General features: G+C 48.5%; 1 protein-coding gene across 7 annotated transcripts in view; it reads right to left on the bottom strand.

Annotated features, from left to right (window-relative positions):
- Nucleotides 1-15,482: 15,482 nt before the first annotated feature.
- Nucleotides 15,483-18,825, bottom strand: part of MICAL3 (microtubule associated monooxygenase, calponin and LIM domain containing 3) — a 194,640-nt gene continuing 191,297 nt past the window's right edge. For all 7 annotated transcript variants that reach the window (XM_032844447.1, XM_032844446.1, XM_032844444.1 and 4 more), the window contains one exon: nucleotides 15,483-18,753. In XM_032844447.1, the coding sequence (XP_032700338.1) occupies nucleotides 18,569-18,753 (185 nt within the window). In that variant the 3' untranslated portion in view covers nucleotides 15,483-18,568. The remainder of the gene's footprint in view (nucleotides 18,754-18,825) is intronic.

The raw sequence follows: 18,825 nt of genomic DNA on the forward strand, positions 1-18,825 counted from the left end.
TTGTTACGGCAGCCCCAGCGAACTCATACACCCACTTCCAGCTATGAGTCACTTGTACCCAGTCAGAAGGAGCTGGGTTTCTTTCCCTTTCACTGCCTATGCTCCTTACCAGGTGATCTTCCTCTTCTGGTCCTGGGGAGGTCTTACACCTGTCTTACTGATGAGGGAGCAGAAGGGAAGCTGAGGACAAAGCCCAAGCTGCAACCCTCCCCCACCCCCATGGGCTGGTGGGACAGGTGTGATTCCTCAGGCACCTCTGGCTGCCCTAAAGCAAAGGGAAGGGCAAACAAATGGTTAACTAATAGAGATCACAGTCCTGCAGGACAGAGTCTCCCTCAGTTTATAAATGTCTTAGTTATTTACAAGGAAAAAGCATTCTTATCAATAACCTAACTTCCAGAATTAAATGTGGACAAAATTAAATGTTCTTATAACACACAGCCCACTGACAAATACTTGAGGCAGGCAGAGTATAAAGTTCCTCCAGGAAGCCGCCAACCGTCTTAATGGTAATGCCTCACTAGAGAGAAAAACAAGGCCTCTGGTATCTTCTATCCTCCATATTCTCTTTAGCATGAAAGTTCTTTTGAAAACCTCCCTTTTTCCTTACTCCTACATTCAAAACTATATCATTATCCTGCTCCAAGGTCAAGGGCAAAGCTTACCCTTTTTTAGAAAAATCCAACTCTTTCCCTCCTTCTCAGGCCCAGTTCCCTTCATAACCCCCTTACAGGTTGTTTCTGACAGGCTGAGGTAACAGCCGCCTAGGGCAGAACACTGTTGGGCCCTGAACTGCTATAGCCTGAACTTCCCAGGCTCTGGCCCTGGCCCAAGTCACATGTCTAGGTCCAGACTCACAGGAAAACGCAGGCCTGGACCCCTCTAGCTTCAGACACCCACAGGAGCCTGTGTGCAGCCACAATCCTGGGAGGGAGGGCCTCGGTGACAGCTCCTTTTAGAGCCCCCTTCACACTCTTTCATGCTCAAAGCTGAGTTTGGAAAATAGAGGTTACTGGTTATCTGACATCCTGATGCCTGAGGTATTGTTGTGTGAAGCCAACTTGGGGCTGAAAATTGCTTTGGGGAAGATGAACCAAATAACATCTGCTCCATCTCATGTGGAATCGGAAAGGAAGACAAACTACTCTCCCTATGGCACAACTTGATAAGCCCTGTTGGCTTCCCCTCACCCAGCCCAGGCCCGCCCCCGCCCCCAGCTCTGATTAATGCTAAAATCCTGATCTCCAGGGGGGCCTGACTGGCTCAGTTGCAAGTGACTCTTGATCTTGGGGTCATGAGTTCAAGCCCCACGTTCCCTTCTTGGGTGCAGAGATTACTTAAACAAACAAACAAACAAAGCAGATCTCCAGATGATGAAATACCAATTATGTAAGCTTGAAAGACAAATACCATACACTCTCACTCACGTGTGGAATTTAAGAAAGAAAACAGAAGAGCATAGGGGAAGGGAAGGAAAAATAAAATAAGACAGAGAGGGAGACAAACCATAAGAGACTCTTAACTCTAGAAAACAAATGGAGGGCTGCTGGAGGGGAAGGGAGGTAACTGGGTGATGGGCATGAAGGAGGGCATGTGATGGAAGGAGCACTGGATGTCATATGCAACTGATGAGTCACTACATTCTATCTCTGACACTAACAATACAGTACGTGTTAATGACATTGAATTTAAATTTTAAAGAACATTTATTTATAAAGGATACTTTTTATGCTTCTTTTAAAAAAAAATCTCCAATGCACTGCCTTGGATGAATCATGCTGCCTCATTCTTAGCACATGGTCATCATCAGTCCCCTCTCCTGTGTTGTTTCTCATTTATTTCTTCTCTCTTTTTTTGCCTTTCCTATCTCTTTCACCTGCCTTTCAGAGGCAGCTTTTATTATATATGTATTATATTACCATCTATTTGTATAAAGTCTCATAAAAAAGAGTATACTGTTATTCTGTACATATTATGGTAGTTCTCATTTTATTTTGTTCTTCACTCAGCACTGTATTTGCAGGATTCTCTGTGTTGCTATGTGTATTACTTCCAAGTGCCACGGAGTACTCCACTGGGGGCGTCCCTCACATTTTGCCCATCTGCTCCCCCATGTATAAAAACTCCAGATTGCTCCCAACTTGCTGTCATAATGAAAAACACTCCAGTGAACATCCTCACATATGGTCCCTCTGAGACAGCCACCCAGGAACAGAGTTACAGGTCATAGGGTGGGTGTACGGGTAAATTGACCAAGTACTAGCAGCCATTCTCCCCAGTGTTTGCTCTTCTCTACATTCCCACCAGGAGGGCCCATTGTTGCTGTTTCCCTCCATACTCACCAACACTTAGCATGATCTAGGTTGCTAACTTTGCCAATCTAATAGATATAAAATAATACCTCATTGTTACCATGTTTTTGCATTTCCATGAGAAACGATGAGTTTGAGCATCATTGCTCAGGATAGAATTATCAATCTGCCTCCTCTACTGAGCGACACTGAAATGGGGCAGCAAGAAGGTTTTCTGGGGAGTTCATGTCTCTTGAGGATAAGAGGAAGAAGCAGGGTTGAGCAGAGGCAGGTCTGAGCCCTGTAGAAGGAAACAGGAGAAGAAGGAGAACAAGACAGACCATGAAACAGATCTGAGAGAGTTGTGGCCATGCCAGTAGCTACCATCCAGATCAAAGGATGCCTGTTAGAGGAGAAATGGATAGAACCCCCTGTCCCACCATACTCATTCCTGTTTAGGAAGCCCCTGGCCTCCGTGGCAGCATCTAAAGGACATGCAGCTGGAGGTTGTGAGCTAACGGCTGTTCCCACAGCTAAGGAACAGCGAGTTCTAGGGTGAGGACTTCCCCATGACAGCCACAGTGTACAGGAGACCTCAAGAGCTTAAGATCGCAAAGGTGTATTTCATGTTCAGTCTGACAGAGGTCAGGTGGCTCTCCTTGGAGACTCTCCTCAGAGGTGATGCTGGGAGCCAAGCAGCTTTCCAGTGAGGGTCTGTGCTTCGCTGTGTAGATGCAGAAGCCTAGTGTTCAGAGCTCACTGCTAGTGGACTCAGAGCGGAGGCCACATGGCCTTCCCATTCACGTCCCCTGTGAGAGTGCCTGTCATGATCTCAACAGAGCTACAGAGGCCGAAGCCAGGAAGCCCAGGAAGAGGAGAGGCGATGGGAGCATGGGAACAGACACCACTGTCTCTGCCACACTCCTTGGTCATTTACCTGGTTAGCTCCTTAGCCCATGTAGCCATTGTGGTTCTTGTCCTCTTCTTATTAGTTTGCAGGAGTTCCTCAGATATTCTAGACCTTTATTGGTTTTATTATGTTTATTTTTTAAAAAAGATTTTATTTATTTGAGGGACACCTGTGTGGCTCAGTTGGTTGGACATCTGCCTTCGGGTCAGGTCATGATCCCAGGGTCCTGGGATCAAGCCCCGTGTCCGGCTCTCTGCTCTGCAGGGAGCCTGCTTCTCCCTTTGCCTACTGCTCTGCCTGCTTGTGCTCTCTCTCTCTCTCTCCCTGTTAAATAAATAAATAAAATCTTTAAAAGAATAGTTTAAAAAAAGATTTTATTTATTTGAGACAGAGAGAGCACAAGTAGGGGAGCAGCAGGCAGAGAGAGAGAGGGAGAAGGCTCCCTGCAGAGCAGAGAGCCTGATGTGGGGCTTGATCCCAGGACCCTAGGATCAAAGGCAGATGCCCAAGTCACTGAGCAACCCAGGGGCTCCCAGATCTTTATTGGTCTTAGACATTATAAATTATCTTCTTCCAATCTGTTCTTGGCCTGTTAAATTTGTCTATAGTATCCTGCATTAACCACACTTCTCAAATTCATCCATTTGTTCCCTTATAATCTGTGCTCTTGAAGTATAATTTAAGAAATCCTTTTCTCCACAGGTCACAAAGACAGTCTCCTATATTTTTTCTATTTTATAAATTTGTAGTTTTGTCTTTTACATTTTGAGAATGTAAAAACATGGGATAAAACACCTAGGAATAAATTTAACCAAGGAGTTTAGAAGATTGATACACTGGAAACTACAGAACATTGAAGAAGGCACAAATAAATGAAAAGATAGTCTATGGTCATGGATTAGAAAAATTAGTATTGTAAAAATGGCCACACTACCCAAAAGCAATCTACAAATTCAATGCAATCTCTATCAAAATTCCAATGGCATTTTGCATAGAAATAGAAAAAACAATCCTAGAATCTGTATGGAACTACAAAAGACCCAGATTAGCCAAAGCAATCCTGAGAAAGAAGAACAAAGCTGGAGGCATCGTGTGTAATGATTTCAAACTATATTACAAAGCTACAGTAATCAAAACAGTGTGGTATTTGTATAAATACAGATACATATATCATTGGAACAGAATAGTGAGCCCAGAAATAAATACACACATAAATGATCAATTAATTTTCAACAAAGGAGCTAAGAATACTCAATGTGGAAAAGATAATTAAAAAGTGTGGGGAATAAGAGCGCCTGGGTGGTTCAGTCAGTTGAGCGTCTGCCTTTAGTTCAGGTAGTGATCTCAGCGTCCTGGCTTCAAGTCTGGCATCAAGCTCCCTATTCGGTGGGGAGTCTGCTTCTCCCTCTGCCACCCCCCTGCCCGCTCATGTTTTCTCTCTCTCTCTCTCTCTCTCTCTCAATAAATAAGAGAGAGCGATAAATAAATAAACATAAAATCTTTAAAAAAAAGTGTAGGGAATAAAAAATATAGGGAGAACTGGATTTCCACGTACAAGGGAATTAAAATGGACCCCTCTCTTACCCCATGCACAAAAATCAACTCAAAATGGATTAAAGACTTGAAGGTAAGACTTGAAACCAGAAAATTATTGGAAGAAAACATAGAGAATAAGCTCCTTCACATTGATCCTGGCAATGACTTTTTGTGTCTGACACCAAAAACAAAGGCCACAAAAGCAAAAAATATGCAAGTGGGACTACATCAAACTGAAAAGCTTCTGCGCAGCAAAGGAAGTCATCAACAAAATGAAAAGGCAACCTACAGAATGAGAGAAAATATTTGCAAATCATATATCTGATAAGGGGTTAATATCCAAATATATAAAGAATTCATACAAGTCAATAGCAAAACAAACAAATAAACAAAAACAAACCTATAGAGAATACATTTTTTTAAAAGGATTTTATTTTTATTTATTTGTCAGAGAGAGAGAGAGAGAGAGAGCACACAGGCAGGCAAAGTGGCACGCAGAGGCAGAGGGAGAAGCAGGCTCCCTGCCAAGCAAGGAGCCCGATGTGGGACTCGATCCTAGGACACTGCGATCATGACCCGAGTGGAAGGCAGCCGCTTAACTGACTGAGCCACCCAGGCATCCCAAAGAATACAATTTAAAAATAGGCAGAGGAAGTTATCAGCCATTTTTCCAAAGAAGTTATGCAAATGGCCAAGAGATAGATTAAAAGGTGCTCAACATTGCCAATCATCAGGGAAATACAAATAAAAACTACGGTGAAATATCACCTCCCACCTGTTAGAATGGCTATCATCAAAAAAACAAGAGATAAATGTTGTTGAGAACGTGGAAAAAGGGAACCCTTGCGTACTGTTGGTGGGAATATGGAACAGTATGAAGGTTCCTCGAAAAAATTAAAAATAGAGTTATCATATGATCCAGCAATCCCAATTCTGGGTATTTATTTGAAGGAAATGAAATCACTATCACAAAGAGATATCTGAACCCCTGGGTTCACTGCAGCATCATATGCAATAGCCAGGACATGAAAACTTTGAAGAGTCCATGGACATATGAATGGATTAAGAAAATGTCACACATACACACACACACACACACACACACACACACACACACACAACTATTAGCCATAAAAAAGAAGAAAATGTTACTGTTTCCAACAACGTGGATGGACCTGGAGATTATTATGCTAAGTGAGATAAGTCAGACAGAGAAAGAGAAATACCATATGATCTCACAACTGGAATCTTAAAAAACCCCAAAGCTGAACTCACAGAAACAGAATAGATGGTGGCCTCCAGGGGCAGGGGGTCAGTGTTGGGTCAAGTGGGCAAAGAATGTCAAAAGGTACAACTTCTAGTTACAAGATAAGTAAGTTCTGGGGATGTCAGGTACAGCACGAGGACTTTAGTTAACAACATTGTATTGTATATTTGGAAGTTGCTAGGAGAATAAATCTAGTCCTCATCATAACAAAAAAATTGTAACTGGGTGCCTAGGTGGCTCAGTTGCTGAAGTGTCTGCCTTCGGCTCAGCTTATGATCCTGGAGTCTTGGGACTGAGTCCCGCATTGGGCTCCCTGCTCAGCGGGGATTCTGATTCTCCCTCTGACCCTCCCTCTCTCATGCTTGCTCTGTCTCTCAAATAAATAAATAAAATCTTTTTAAAAAGTTGTAACTATGGGGGTGCCTGGGTGGCTCAGTGGGTTAAAGCCTCTGCCTTCAGCTGGGGTCATGATCCCAGGATCCTGGGATGGAGCTCCGTGTTGGGCTCTTTGCTCAGCAGGGAGCTTGCTTCCCTTCCTCTCTCTCTGCCTGCCTCTCTGACTACTTGTGATCTCTGTCAAATGAATAATAAAATCTTTAAAAAAAAAAGTTGTAACTATGTGAGGTGATGGATGTTAACTAAATTTAGTGTAGTGATCATTGCACAATATATGCATATGTGAATATATTCACATATTTCAAGTGTGAAACCGCCACAATGTTATATTGTGGCACCACAATTATATCTCAATAAAACTGTGGGAAAAAAAGAAGTCCTTTCTCTATAGGTCAAAGATTTCTCCTACATTTTTTTCTAGCTTATAAATTTGCAGTTTTATGTCTTTGATTCATCCCAATTTATATTTATATGTAGTGTTACACAGGAGACTGTTTTCATTTTCTCTATATTGTAAGTCAATTTTCTTTCCAAACACCCTTCACAAAACAATTCATGTTTCCTATTGATTCATGGGGCCTCCTTAATCACAACCCAAGTTTCCATGGTCCCTCTGAATGCTCCTTTTGGGATGCCATCAGTCTGCTGGTCCTTCTAGCCACACTCCATGGTTTTTACTATTATGGCTTTACATTAGGTCATACTATAGTTAAGGCAATCCTCCTATGCTTCTTTCTCAAGGTTGTTTTCACTATTCATATGTTTTTGGTTTTGTTTTTTTTTTTAAAGATTTTATCTATTTATTTGACAGAGAGAATAAACAGGGGGAGCAGCAGGCAGAGGGAGAGGGAGAAGCAGACACCTCATGGAGCAGGAAGCCTTACTTGGGGCTCAATCCCAGGACCTTGGGACCATGATCCAAGCTGAAGGCAGATGCCCAACACACTGAGCCCCCCAGGCGCCCTGTTTTTATTCTTTTTTTTTTTTAAAGAAGATTTTATTTATTTGAGAGAGTGCGAGCCAGTGAGAGAGAAACAGCACACAAGCAGAGGGGAGAGGCTGAGGGAGAGGGAGAAGCAGACTTCCAGCTGAGCAGGAGCCAGATTCAGGACTTGACTCCAGGACCCTGAGATCATGACCTGAGCCGAAGGCAGACACTTAACAGACTGAGCCATCCAAGTGCCCTCTTTTTTGTTTTAAAGGTTTTATTTATTTATTTATTTTTAAAGATTTTATTTATCTGACAGACAGAGATCACAAGTAGGCAGAGAGGCAGGCGGGGGGCCGGGGAGCAGGCTCCCTGCTGAGCAGGGAGCCTGACGCGGGGCTCGATCCCAGGACCCTGAGATCATGACCTGAGCCAAAGGCAGAAGCTTAATCCACTGAGCCACCCAGGTGCCCCTTATTTTTTTGTTATTTTTTTAAAGATTTATTTATTCATTTGAAAGAGAGAGAGAGAGCGTGAACGAGTTAGCAAGCTAGTGCAGGGGAGGGGCAGAGTGAGAGGGAGAGGGAGAATACTTAAGTAGACTCTCCACTGAGTGTGGGGCCAACTCGGGGCTCAATCTCACAAGCCTGAGATTCATGACCTGACCTAAAACCAAGAGTTAGCTTCTCAACCAACTGCGCCACCCAGGTGCCCCAAATATTTTATTTTTAAACAACATCTACACCCAATGTGGGGCTCGAACTCATGACCCTAAGATCAAGAGTCGCACACTCTATACCCAGGGAGCCAGCCAGGCACCCGTGTGCTTTTATCCTTTGTAAACATATGAAAGAGTTTCTGAGCCATCCTAGAAGATAGGTTTAGATGGGGAGAGTGCTGGAGAGAGGAAAGTGAGAAGAGGCAAATTTGCGAAGCTGGAAGGGAACATAGCTTAGCTTTGCTGGGCTGGGGACAGCAGAGATACGGGGGACAGCAGTGAACTCTGCAAGACACATGGATGCATTGAAGAGTCAGCATGTGGCCCAGACCAGAGGTGTTGGGGCATTTAGAGGGTAGAGGCGGCGTGTGGACTGGAGGGATCTGGGCAGACTGCCCAGGGAGGCTCAGAGGGAGGCTGGCAAGTCTTTTGCATAGTGGTTAAGAGCTCAGCCTTTGCAGTTTGCTTTCTCAGCTCTGTTCTTTACTAGCTCTGGGGCCCTAGCATGATACCTAATTGCTCTGAGGCTCAACAACAAAATGGGGATAATAATGCCTCTAAATACAGCGACTGGTACTGTGTTTATGCTCTCATTATTGCCTGTCAAATGGCAAGGAAGGGGAAGAGCTATGTGTTAGGCATTAAGTCAGAATGAATAAGGCAAGGTCTCAGAACACACAGAAATCTGGCGTGAAGTCGTTGGCATTCCTGGGTTTGCAAACAAGGAGGCCAGCAGTTACCCCCAAGAAAGCTGAGGCCCCAGGACAAATTTCTTGATTTCCTATTGCCTAAGCATCAAAGAAAATGATAGCACATATTTCAAAGTTGCATTTTAGATATATGAAATATGAAAGAGTCTCAGGCATGGTGTCTGGCACAATAGGAAGGTCTCAGTAAATGGCTGCCATTGCCATTGTTACTTGGCATCTGTCCCTTCAGAGGCTCCGGAGCATCTCTGTGCAGGTGAAGTCTCCTGGCTGGGAGTCCGAGGCCGGGCAGCAGGGATGTGATTCAGGGAGTAGGAGCTCTATTGCTGGGGTTTCTGAAGGGGCACGAAGAGGAAGGAAGGAGAGGAGAGGGACTGCCTGCTTGTACCCTCTTCCCCTTCCTTCCTCTGTCACCTTCCGAGCTGCCTCCACAGCCTCTCCCTCACTGGTTTGCCCTGTACACACCTGGACTTGATAATGAACTTTTTCTCTAGGTATCTCTCATTTCCCTCATTTCCCAGCAGGGGTGGTGCCCAGTATTGCCTCTCGGCTCTCAATAGACCTCAGGTGCCTGGCCCTGGAAACTGAAGGGATGAAGGAGGGTAGCAGGCCAGTGCCCCTGGGCCCTGTCAACTGAGCTCTGAGAGCACTTGCCTGTGGCTGCCTTGTTGCATTTGATTCCTGGTGTCTGGTATATTGCACGTGCATGTTGACCGAATCATTTCTTGTGCCTGCTTTGATGGGATCTTGTCCCCTCAAACTGCAGGAGGCAGAACCTTTGACATCCCCCAGAGACAAGTCCACATGGGGTTGGGTGTCTGGATGGCAAGATGGGCTCATGCTCTACCTTCTGGTGCCCACTTCCCACAAGCAACCCCAAGCCTAGCCTCTCCAGAGGTGCCAATCTTAGGGTCAGGGTTTCCACAAGCCCACAAATACCACTTCCTCCTCTTTTCCCAGTGCTCATGAAAGCCCACAGCTGTGATGCACCCAGCAGACTCTGAAGCCATGAAGTCAAGGCTCTTCCCATCCCAGACACCCCCATCGCCCTCACCTCAGGAAGAGAATCTGATAGCAGAGGTCTGGAGTGGTGTACGAGAGGTGAGGGTGTGACGTCGGGGATGGTGGAGGTGCCCTGGCACTGCTCAGCATACCACGAACACAGCTAGTTGTCCATTAGTCCCCACTCTGGGATAGGTCTGGAGGCTGGGTGCACCTGAGCCCTCCAGGGCTTTCTAAACCAACAGTCGGCTAATGGAGGCAAGAAGAACATGACGGCTGGCTTATTTCCTTATTGCTAGACCCAAATGAGTAAGTAGCTCAGAGCTTCTGCTCTGTGCCCGACTCGGGACTCCACCATAGGTCAGGCCAGGGGCTCACCACCCACGCTGGACCCTGGGCTGACACGTGGGGACAGAGAGTGGGGTTAAGGTGCTGTAAGAGAGGCCAAAGTGTGAGGCCCAGGGGGAGCTGAAGGAAAGTGCCAGGCGGCAGGGAACAGTGGTTTCCACTGAGGCATGACTCCCCCGTCCTTGGATGTGTGTATACAGGGGACAGGAGCTGCAGACCCGTGCCTGGTGGGAAAGTGTCCAAGTGCTTTCTCACCAACACAGAGTCTAGGCTCTAAAGGATATGGGGCTTGGAAGGCAGGAGGGTCTAGAGGGAGGAACACCAAACAACTCCTGCTGGAGGAGAGGGGAAAGGTGACTACCTCCAGGACCCCAGCCTGTGGGGCCAAGTTTGTGTTCATACCCACAGTCTAGTACACGTGGACTGTCAGCACTGGAAAACATCGGGCGCTTCCCCCACCCACCCCAGCCCCGCCTGGTATGTGTTGGCAGATACGGCCCAGCGGAAACTGTGAGAGGCTGGCTCTGATCCAGCTTCGACTCAGTGCCTGCAATGGGCTGAACAACCAGTCTGGGATTTCCAGTATTACCTTAGCAGCCTTACCCCTGGACCTTTCTCTTGAGTCAACAACCAACCGTTGCCACTGAGGCTCCCAGTTAGGGACTCATAGCAGGCTTTCAGGGAGCTGACTTAGGCCCTTAGGCCCAAGGGGCTAGAGAACCCAGAATGTCCCATTCCAGAGTCTGGATCTGGTCAGAATGGGCTCCAGGGGCAAGAGGCAGAAAGGAGTTTCCTGGGGGAGGTGGGCTGACTCTGCCAAAGAGCTGGGTCCTCCATCGTTTAGCGCCAGGGCTGGCCAGGTCACGTGCCCTTACACTCTCCTTTGCCTTGCGGCTGCTCTTCCTGAAGTTAGCTCACTGACTGTTGGCTGAATCCCACCAAGCCAAGGGGAGGGCGTGGGTGCCCCAGAGTGGAGTAGGGGCCTGGCCATGACTGGTCTGAACGTTTTACATGGCAAGGGGGCCAGGCTGCCAGGCTGCCCACCCTGGAGAGGCCAATAGCCCCCCCGCCCCCATTCAGTGCCATCCAATTCATTCTGCTGATTAAGGCCTCCTCCAGGGTCAACCCACCGATGCCCTTCTCCTTCATCAGGTTCCTAGTTTCCTGATCACGTAGCTGGGTTTTGAATCCATGTCTTCTTTTTATTGCCCTTAAGATCCCTCCCATCCTACCTTCTCCAACAGCAAAGGTACCCTTTCTCCATTATGCCACCCACCCCCTGCATTGTGCTGCAGCAAAACTTCACATGCTCACCCAGAGATGAAAAAGCAGATGTTGGGGGGTGGGGGGGCAAGTGCGATCCTCAGCTAGGGCAGAAAGACAATTTTTCTGTTTGCTCTTTTCTTTCAAGACACATAGTAAGATCAAGGGAAAGAGAGGCAGGAATATTCTCCTAGCTGTTTTTTTCCCAATCCAAACAGAGTTGTGGGGGGCAGGTAGAAAGACTGGAGTGGGGTGGGGTGGGGTGGAGGGTGGGGATGAGTGGGAGGAGACAGGAGTAACAAGCAGCAACACAGCTCACCGCCCTCCCTCCACCCCACCTCCATAGATAGGAGCCCTGCCAAAGGACAGGTTGGGAGGGGGGCACCTCAAGGAGGGAAGAAATGATCCTCTTCCACACAAAAGAAAAAAATAATGACGGACTTTATTTTGGTTGTTGGCCACAGGAGTGCAAACAGCTGGAGGGTAAATGTGCACTCCCCTACACCAAACTGAAGAAAAGTTACTACTTGTTTCCCTCGTTCCTTCCCACTCAAGACTCTAAACTTCATGAACAGGCTGGGCATGGCTCTTCACACAGAGGCCTGAACTCAGTGTACACATTGACGTCAAGCCCTGCAGTCAGCTCAGCGGGCATACCCCTCTCCCCACTTTCCTCTGGCACGGCGTTGCAGAAGACTTGTCTTTTCTTGATGCTTCTTCCAAATATCTTCCCATAGGAAAACTTGGCAGGGTCCTGGGGCTGCTCTCTGCATCTACCAGGAACAGGGGCCCAGGCCATGGTGGGGTGATTCACTCAGAAGAGACACTCACTCTGGGGTGAGTTAAGGCTCTACCAACTCTGATCCCCTGGGCTGTAGATGAGGCATCAGGGAAAAGAGGGTATCCCCACAAGTTGAGTGCTGGTTTGTTCCCACGGGTATAAGGCACCAAATGCTGACCCAAGGCCAGCATCCTTCAGCCTCAGGCATGACCTTCCCCACCCAGATTTTACAGGTGACCTTAACAGGTGATGAAGGCTTCAGACATTAATTACTAGGGCCAGAAACAGTATTCTGTCCCAATAGGGAGGATGGCACCAAGTAAGTCTGGCCCTGGTTACATTTAAAAAATGGTACTTAATTCTTTAAAAATATTTTTAAAAAGTGTTAAATAAAATGCAGCTGGGGAAAGGGGACTGTTGGCTGTTAGGTGCTGCTTTGTGTTTTTTTCCCACAGGTAAGACCTGGCATTCAAGCTCTTGGCGATACAACCTGAAGGCCACAGTGCCAAAACTTGGGTATTTTTGCTAAGAAACACTACTTTCTCCTTGCTTGGTGTGCCAGCTGCCTCTGGTCGTTTATGAATGAACCCTTGTTCTTTTGGCTCTCGATCAGCATTGTAACACTAACCATAACCTAGCCTTTACCTGGATGAATCCCTTATCCTTGATAATGACTCTGGAAGACTAGGGACCCACGACATGTCCCCTGGAGCCCTTGTGGGGAGAGCAGGTTTGGTGGAGCTACCTTAAGATGAAGGTGGAGGTGGAGGTGGCTGGTGGCTGTAGGAGGCAGGAGGGAAAAGGCAGGGTGTCCCCTTGAGCTGAGAGTGCTGGTTTGTTCCCAGTAAGGCACCGAGTGCTAACTTAGGCTCAGCATTGTCCAGCCTCAGGCGAGCATCTCTCAGCAGCCCAGCTGAAGGTTCTGTGAACACTGCCTGTCTATAGCAACTGTACTGTGTAAGGTAAGTTCCTGAGAGCAAATAGAAGGTTCAGCCCAGCATTCTAAGTAATTAAAAATAAACGCACAACTCTGTTGGCTCACCAGATAGATGTGAGATGAACTTGGGTAGGAAGGAGACAGCCCCTAGAAGGGCTGGGACTGCCTTCCTTCAACATTAGTTACTATCATGAAAGATGTCTGTCCATCTACAAAGGCCCCGATTTAAGAATCTCAAACCCTTCAATGTTTTGCCCTCCAGAGGATCCTGCGGGCTGGTTAACGAGGGAGAACCCACCAGTTAAATGATAAGCCTCAGGCTTCCTCTGAAGTCAGAGAAGAGACAGGAACGAGTCTGAATGCTAACCTTAATCTTGTCTAACTCCCTTTCCTTACCGCTCTCTCACGTGTGGACACAGACATCAGCAACCTCCTTCTCATCTCACAAGCTGTGTGAGGCAGCGCCACACCTGCACTGGGGACTCCAAACACCCCTTCCCCTGGGTCTGGCAGAATGCTCCACCTGCCTACTTCAGAGACTGGTCCATACAACTGAGGTCTTCCATGCTCCGCTAGTCCTTTCGGGGTTCAAAGGCTTAAATCCAGCCTTCTTTAGAGCCAGATGTCCACTCTGGCTCAGAAAGGCCATGCTGACCATGAAAAGGAAGGTGCTCGTGTGTGGGCATGTGCGCGTGAATCGTGCGTGCACTGTGGGACGCCGTCTCCTCTTCCACATAGGTCTCAGTAACAGGTGGCTTCCCAGGCAGAGGCAGCCGGCACACAGGGCCTACCCACAGAAGCCAGGACTCCAGGCTCCCTGTTTGAGCCCCACCTGCAAGACCTCAGGGCGGGGAACACAAGGAGTGGGACTGTCACAAAATGCTACCTGGTGAAGCTCGGCAGCGACAGGAGATCCATCTGGGAGTGTCCATGAAAGGCCTGTGTGACCCTGGGCACCTGGTTTAACAGGCTCTTTGTTTTAGCGTCTGAGGTGCAGCTCTGGTCCCCGGGTTGATGTCTCAGCTAAGAGGATTATTTCTTACCCTCTTTACTGAGCAATGCTTGGGGCGGGGGGGGATCTTCCGAGCTGGTAACCCAACAGGAGGAGGTGAGTCTCCGTAAGAAGGCCAGTCTGGCCAGCTCATCAAATAAAATGGCACATTCTCTCTGTTTGCCATTTTTCACTCTGATTCCTAAGAAGGGACCAGGAAGATTCAGGGTTCAGGAGGGATTGCGGAGCAATAAGACCTGGTTGTTTCTTGGAAGGAAAGAGAGGATGTGCTTCCGAGGTGCACTTACGTGGGGGCTTGGGCAGTCTCCTTTCTGGTTACCTGCCTAAAACCAGCAATCATCATCTCCTGCCACCTGGGGCTGCTGTGAACTGTGGCCAAATCCTGCCTGTTTCCAGCTCTAATCAAAGCCCCTCTGAGGAACAAAAGGTGACTGAGATCAGCACAGGTGATGACTTCTGAACTCCAGCCTTCCCCAAGGCATATGGCTATGGCACACACCACAGCCACAGAATGTTCACTCGAGCTAGTTCTGTTTTTTCTGCCTGAGATGTCCACTCTGTGTCAGAGAGAGATAGCTGGCAATAAAGCTGATAGGCTCTGGGAACCAGCTTCCATGGCAGTTGGCTCTAGGCTGGACAACCCTCACCTCCACCCATTTATTGCCATTTTGTCTCTCCCTGATGCCGTTACTGCGCCAGAGGGAGACATGTGCCTTTGGGATTAGCTGTTTGGGCGATGACAAAGTCTTCACACCAAGGGAGGGGAAGAGCTGGAATGTGTCTCCATTTGGAGACAAACCCAAGAGGCTTCTTGTAGCCAAGAGAAGAGCTGGCCAGGATTGTTCCCTTTAATCTCTTGGGGATGATTCCAGTCCAAAGAAGGGTGATAGCATCTCTCCAAGACCCTATGCTGAATATCCTCGTAGAAACCGACACATCTAAATGATTAAGGCCCAGAGGCTGCTGACCCCATGCCACTGGGCTCCCTGGTCAGCTGTGTTAAAGGACAGAGGCCAGGGTGGCACAGAAGCAGGACTGGCTAGGAATGCTGCCAGGGGCACAGGACCATGCCGACTTGAAGACTCTTGCTTTCACAGAACATGCTTCTTCTCTTTTAGAGGGTACTGGGGCCTAGTTCTAAAGAATAGCGTCTACCACACTAGGTTGTTTTATGTATTTTCTCAAATGACAGCAGTTGATGGCTGAGCCAGGATACTATGAAGTTGTGTTCTTTAAACAAGCTTGTACACACACTCATACATGTGCCAGACATCTAAATGACTTGAGTGGACACCATCTACCTGCAAAAGGCAGGTGCTGGAACGTGGAACTATATCCCAGCTCACGGCCAAGTCTGGTAAAATGACTTAAGAAATACACTCTGTATTTCTTTGAAAAACTTTTATTGCGCAGAAAATGGCCCATTCCCCTTTGCAGCTTGGTTCTTACCACCTTTCAAATGTTTTCCTTTGAACTCTAACTCCTGCCCCACTGAAAAATTTCTTCTCTTCTGAAATGAAAAAGAATAACCTATCATTGCTGGTCAAAAGCAACTGGAAGATGGTTTCTGGGAGCAAAGGCCCAAAGACATCACTCAAACAGGGCGAGAACCCCACGCGGAGGCCCGCAGACTCAGGAATGGAGATGCCTGCTGCCTTCCTTCTGGTGATGGGGAGCTGGTTGCCCATTGTATCGGCCTTGCGTTTGGGCTCACTCAAGCTCTGGCATTTCATTTCCTGCATCCCCTGACTTCAAGGGGACTTCAATCTGGGGAAGAACAGTTGCCTGGAGCTGCACGTGTTTCCAGAGTTGGAAAACATTTCATGCAGCATGTCACCAGGATTCTAAAATAAACTGCAAACTAGTGGTTATAAAATGGGAGCTTTAAAGGAAAGGTGCGCTGCAAGAGCTGGAAGGAACACTGTGGAGAGCGGAGAACCAGGGCACATGTTGGAGGCTTGTGGATTTTGGAAGCTTCTCTGGAAGGTCTTCAGTCCCTTTTCTAGTAATCGCAGGTCATCGTGTGTGCTTCACAGGAATGCAGGAGTGTTAAGAGGCTAACCGTCCCGGCCGGCAGTGGGGTGCACGGTCCCGTGTGGCGTTCCCACCATATGAGGCCACTAACACCATCTCCCTGCAGCCCTATCCCGCAGCCGCCACTTGGCACAGCACTGCCTTGTTCTGGGGTTTGCAAGAGCCTCGAGGGATGGAGGCGGCTCTCCGGGGGGCTGGTCTAGTTCCGGTGGCATTCAGGAGGTGAAGAGGGTTAGGAACGAGGCCACACAGGTGATGAAAGTCCTGTCTCAAGTTCAATTTTACTGGAAGGCTGAGGTTTAAAGGGAGAATCTAGAACACCCTCCTCTTGCCTTGTTAAGAATAAGAATAATCGCAGGCACTCCACCTCATCGGAAAACAGGAAGCGAAGGAGTCAGAGCTGTGACGGTTGCTAGCAGCACCCCTCCTGCATTTCCACAGGAGAGCCATGGCAGCTTTTGGACAAAGTGAAGAGTGAGACAGGTTCTCTGCTCCTTTGTACTAGGAATGAAGGTTCAAGTTGAGGCATGGTGGGGCTCCCATGGAAGTGCCAAGGTTGGCACAGACACCTGATCTAGGCTGCCCTGAAGAGCTGCCAGCCCTCTGTTCGCCCTCCACCAGCCCCTCTCCACCAGAAGTCTGCCAGAGGCCCCTTCCGGACTGGCCCCGCCTGGGCAGGAACTCTCCCTGGGCTGACTACCTATCAGTCACCAGGTCTTCCTCACTGTGGCTCTGTGAGCTAGCTGGACGATATCGGTCTCCGGCTCAACTATGAGAAATGAGCAGTTTGACTCAAGGAGCCAGTTCTGTGGTGTTCATTATCCCTGGCCTTCCATGAAGATAGGGTTACACAGGAGGTTTGTGGTGGAGTCAACTGTGAGAGACCAACCTCAATTCCAACATCTGCATCTCTGTCTGGTTGTCTTTGAGGCTGGGCTGAGGGAATTCTCAGCAGCCAGATGGATTACAAGGTCCCAGCACACGCTGCCAGCCTGGAAAAGGGCTCACCTTTCATAATAAATGTGCTGAGGGGAGGTGAAACCCTGGCACTAAAACGGAGAAAAAAAAATGGGTTCTTCAGAGCCAGGGTCAACAGGAAGAGGCGAGTGGCATCTGTGCCCTTTGGCCTGGCCTCCAACAGTGCTGAAATGTACCCTTAGACAAATGAGTGGTGCAGACACGAAGTTTGGTACCACAGTGAGGGTGGGCTGGGTGAAGGAGGAGGGGCGGACACCCAGTACAGGAGGGGACAGGAGAGCTAGGAGCAAGAACCCACGCAGGGGTCTCAGCTGCTCCCTGATGCCAACTGGGTCAGTGACACTCTGAAGAAGGCTAATAAATAGACGGCTGGGACAGTGTTCAGTCAGGTCGGGATGGGACCATGTAGGAGGACGTGACAGACACACCCGTCACTCCCACACCGGGTGCCAAGTGATCAGTGTCTCTAGTAAAGATATAAAAATGAAGTTACTTCTTTTCAAGTATTAAAAAAATAAGTTAATTGACAAAAAGGGTCCGAAGCGGCTGAGCATCTTGCTAGGCTGACAGCTTCATCTCAATGTGCAAACACAGGAAAAATGTCAGGGAAAAAGATAATCTCCTACCCCGACGTGAGGCGCTGAACGGTAACGACGCCTGTCTGCCAACTGGGGGCTAGAAATGCAGGGCCTCATCCTGTCCCCCAAAGTCAGTATTTTCCAGTGTGAAAATTGTTGTGAATTCAAAGCAGAATGCAGCAGTCCACAGGCCTCAGGTCAAAGCCAGAGAGAGGCCTGGGGCATCTGGCCATGAGGGGTCCAGTATGCGGTGCAGGGGGCCAGGAAGCAGACCCCTCCTGGGTCCTCCTTACTTGCAACATGAATTCGGGAGCCAGCCCATCTCCAGCTTCCCCTGTGATGCTGGGGTAGGTGCTCACCTGCGGGCCACTGCCCCCCTCCCCAGGCTTGCTTCCCATCTTGTCCCCCCCACCGGGGTGTCCTCTTCATTTCTTTGGTGGTGCTTCAGGAAGCATGAAGAAGATCGCCGCCCCCTCCGCTCCGTGGAGGTGCACTCTGATGGCTGTGGTTTTGACAGACAGGGAGCAGATTCCTTCTCTTGTCTCCTCTTGTAGAAGGAGCACCAGCCACCGTGGAGCCTTGGGGAGCGGGCAGGTTTTCTTTATTCCCACTTCACGTGTCAAATATTCCTCTCTCTCTCTGGAGCAGGGAGTCAGGGTGGGCCCCTTCCAAGGAGGCTGAGCCACCTCAGATAATCATCTTCACCTGGGGTTCCCCAGAGCATAGACCTTGACCCACTTTTCAAGAGGCACATAGACATTTGCATGTAAACTCCCAGGAGGTGCCAGGCCTTCTGAGAGATCTTTCATCTGGGTGGTTTGGAAGAACCCAGCCTGGGTCAGGTGGATGCCACAGACCAGCCAGCCAGAGCACAGCTGGAGCTCAGGACCAGTTCAGGCTGAAGCCCTTGGACAGCATGACGGCCTCCAGGTCCTTGTCCTCTTCTTTTTCCCGGAGTCGCTGCTCCTCGAGCAGGGCCACAAGGGCATCTCTCTGTTCCACCACCTCCAGCATCTCGTTCAAGATCTTCTTCTCCTCTGACAACTCCTCTTCAGTTTTCAGGTGATCTGGGCAGTGGCCAAAGACATTAGGTCTCTAGGGCCAGGAGGTAGCAGGCCCACACCCAGCTTTCCCCGGTG

This window comes from Lontra canadensis, unplaced genomic scaffold, assembly GCF_010015895.1.
Source record: "Lontra canadensis isolate GAN:19392208 unplaced genomic scaffold, GSC_riverotter_1.0 scaffold153, whole genome shotgun sequence".
NCBI lineage: Eukaryota > Metazoa > Chordata > Mammalia > Carnivora > Mustelidae > Lontra > Lontra canadensis.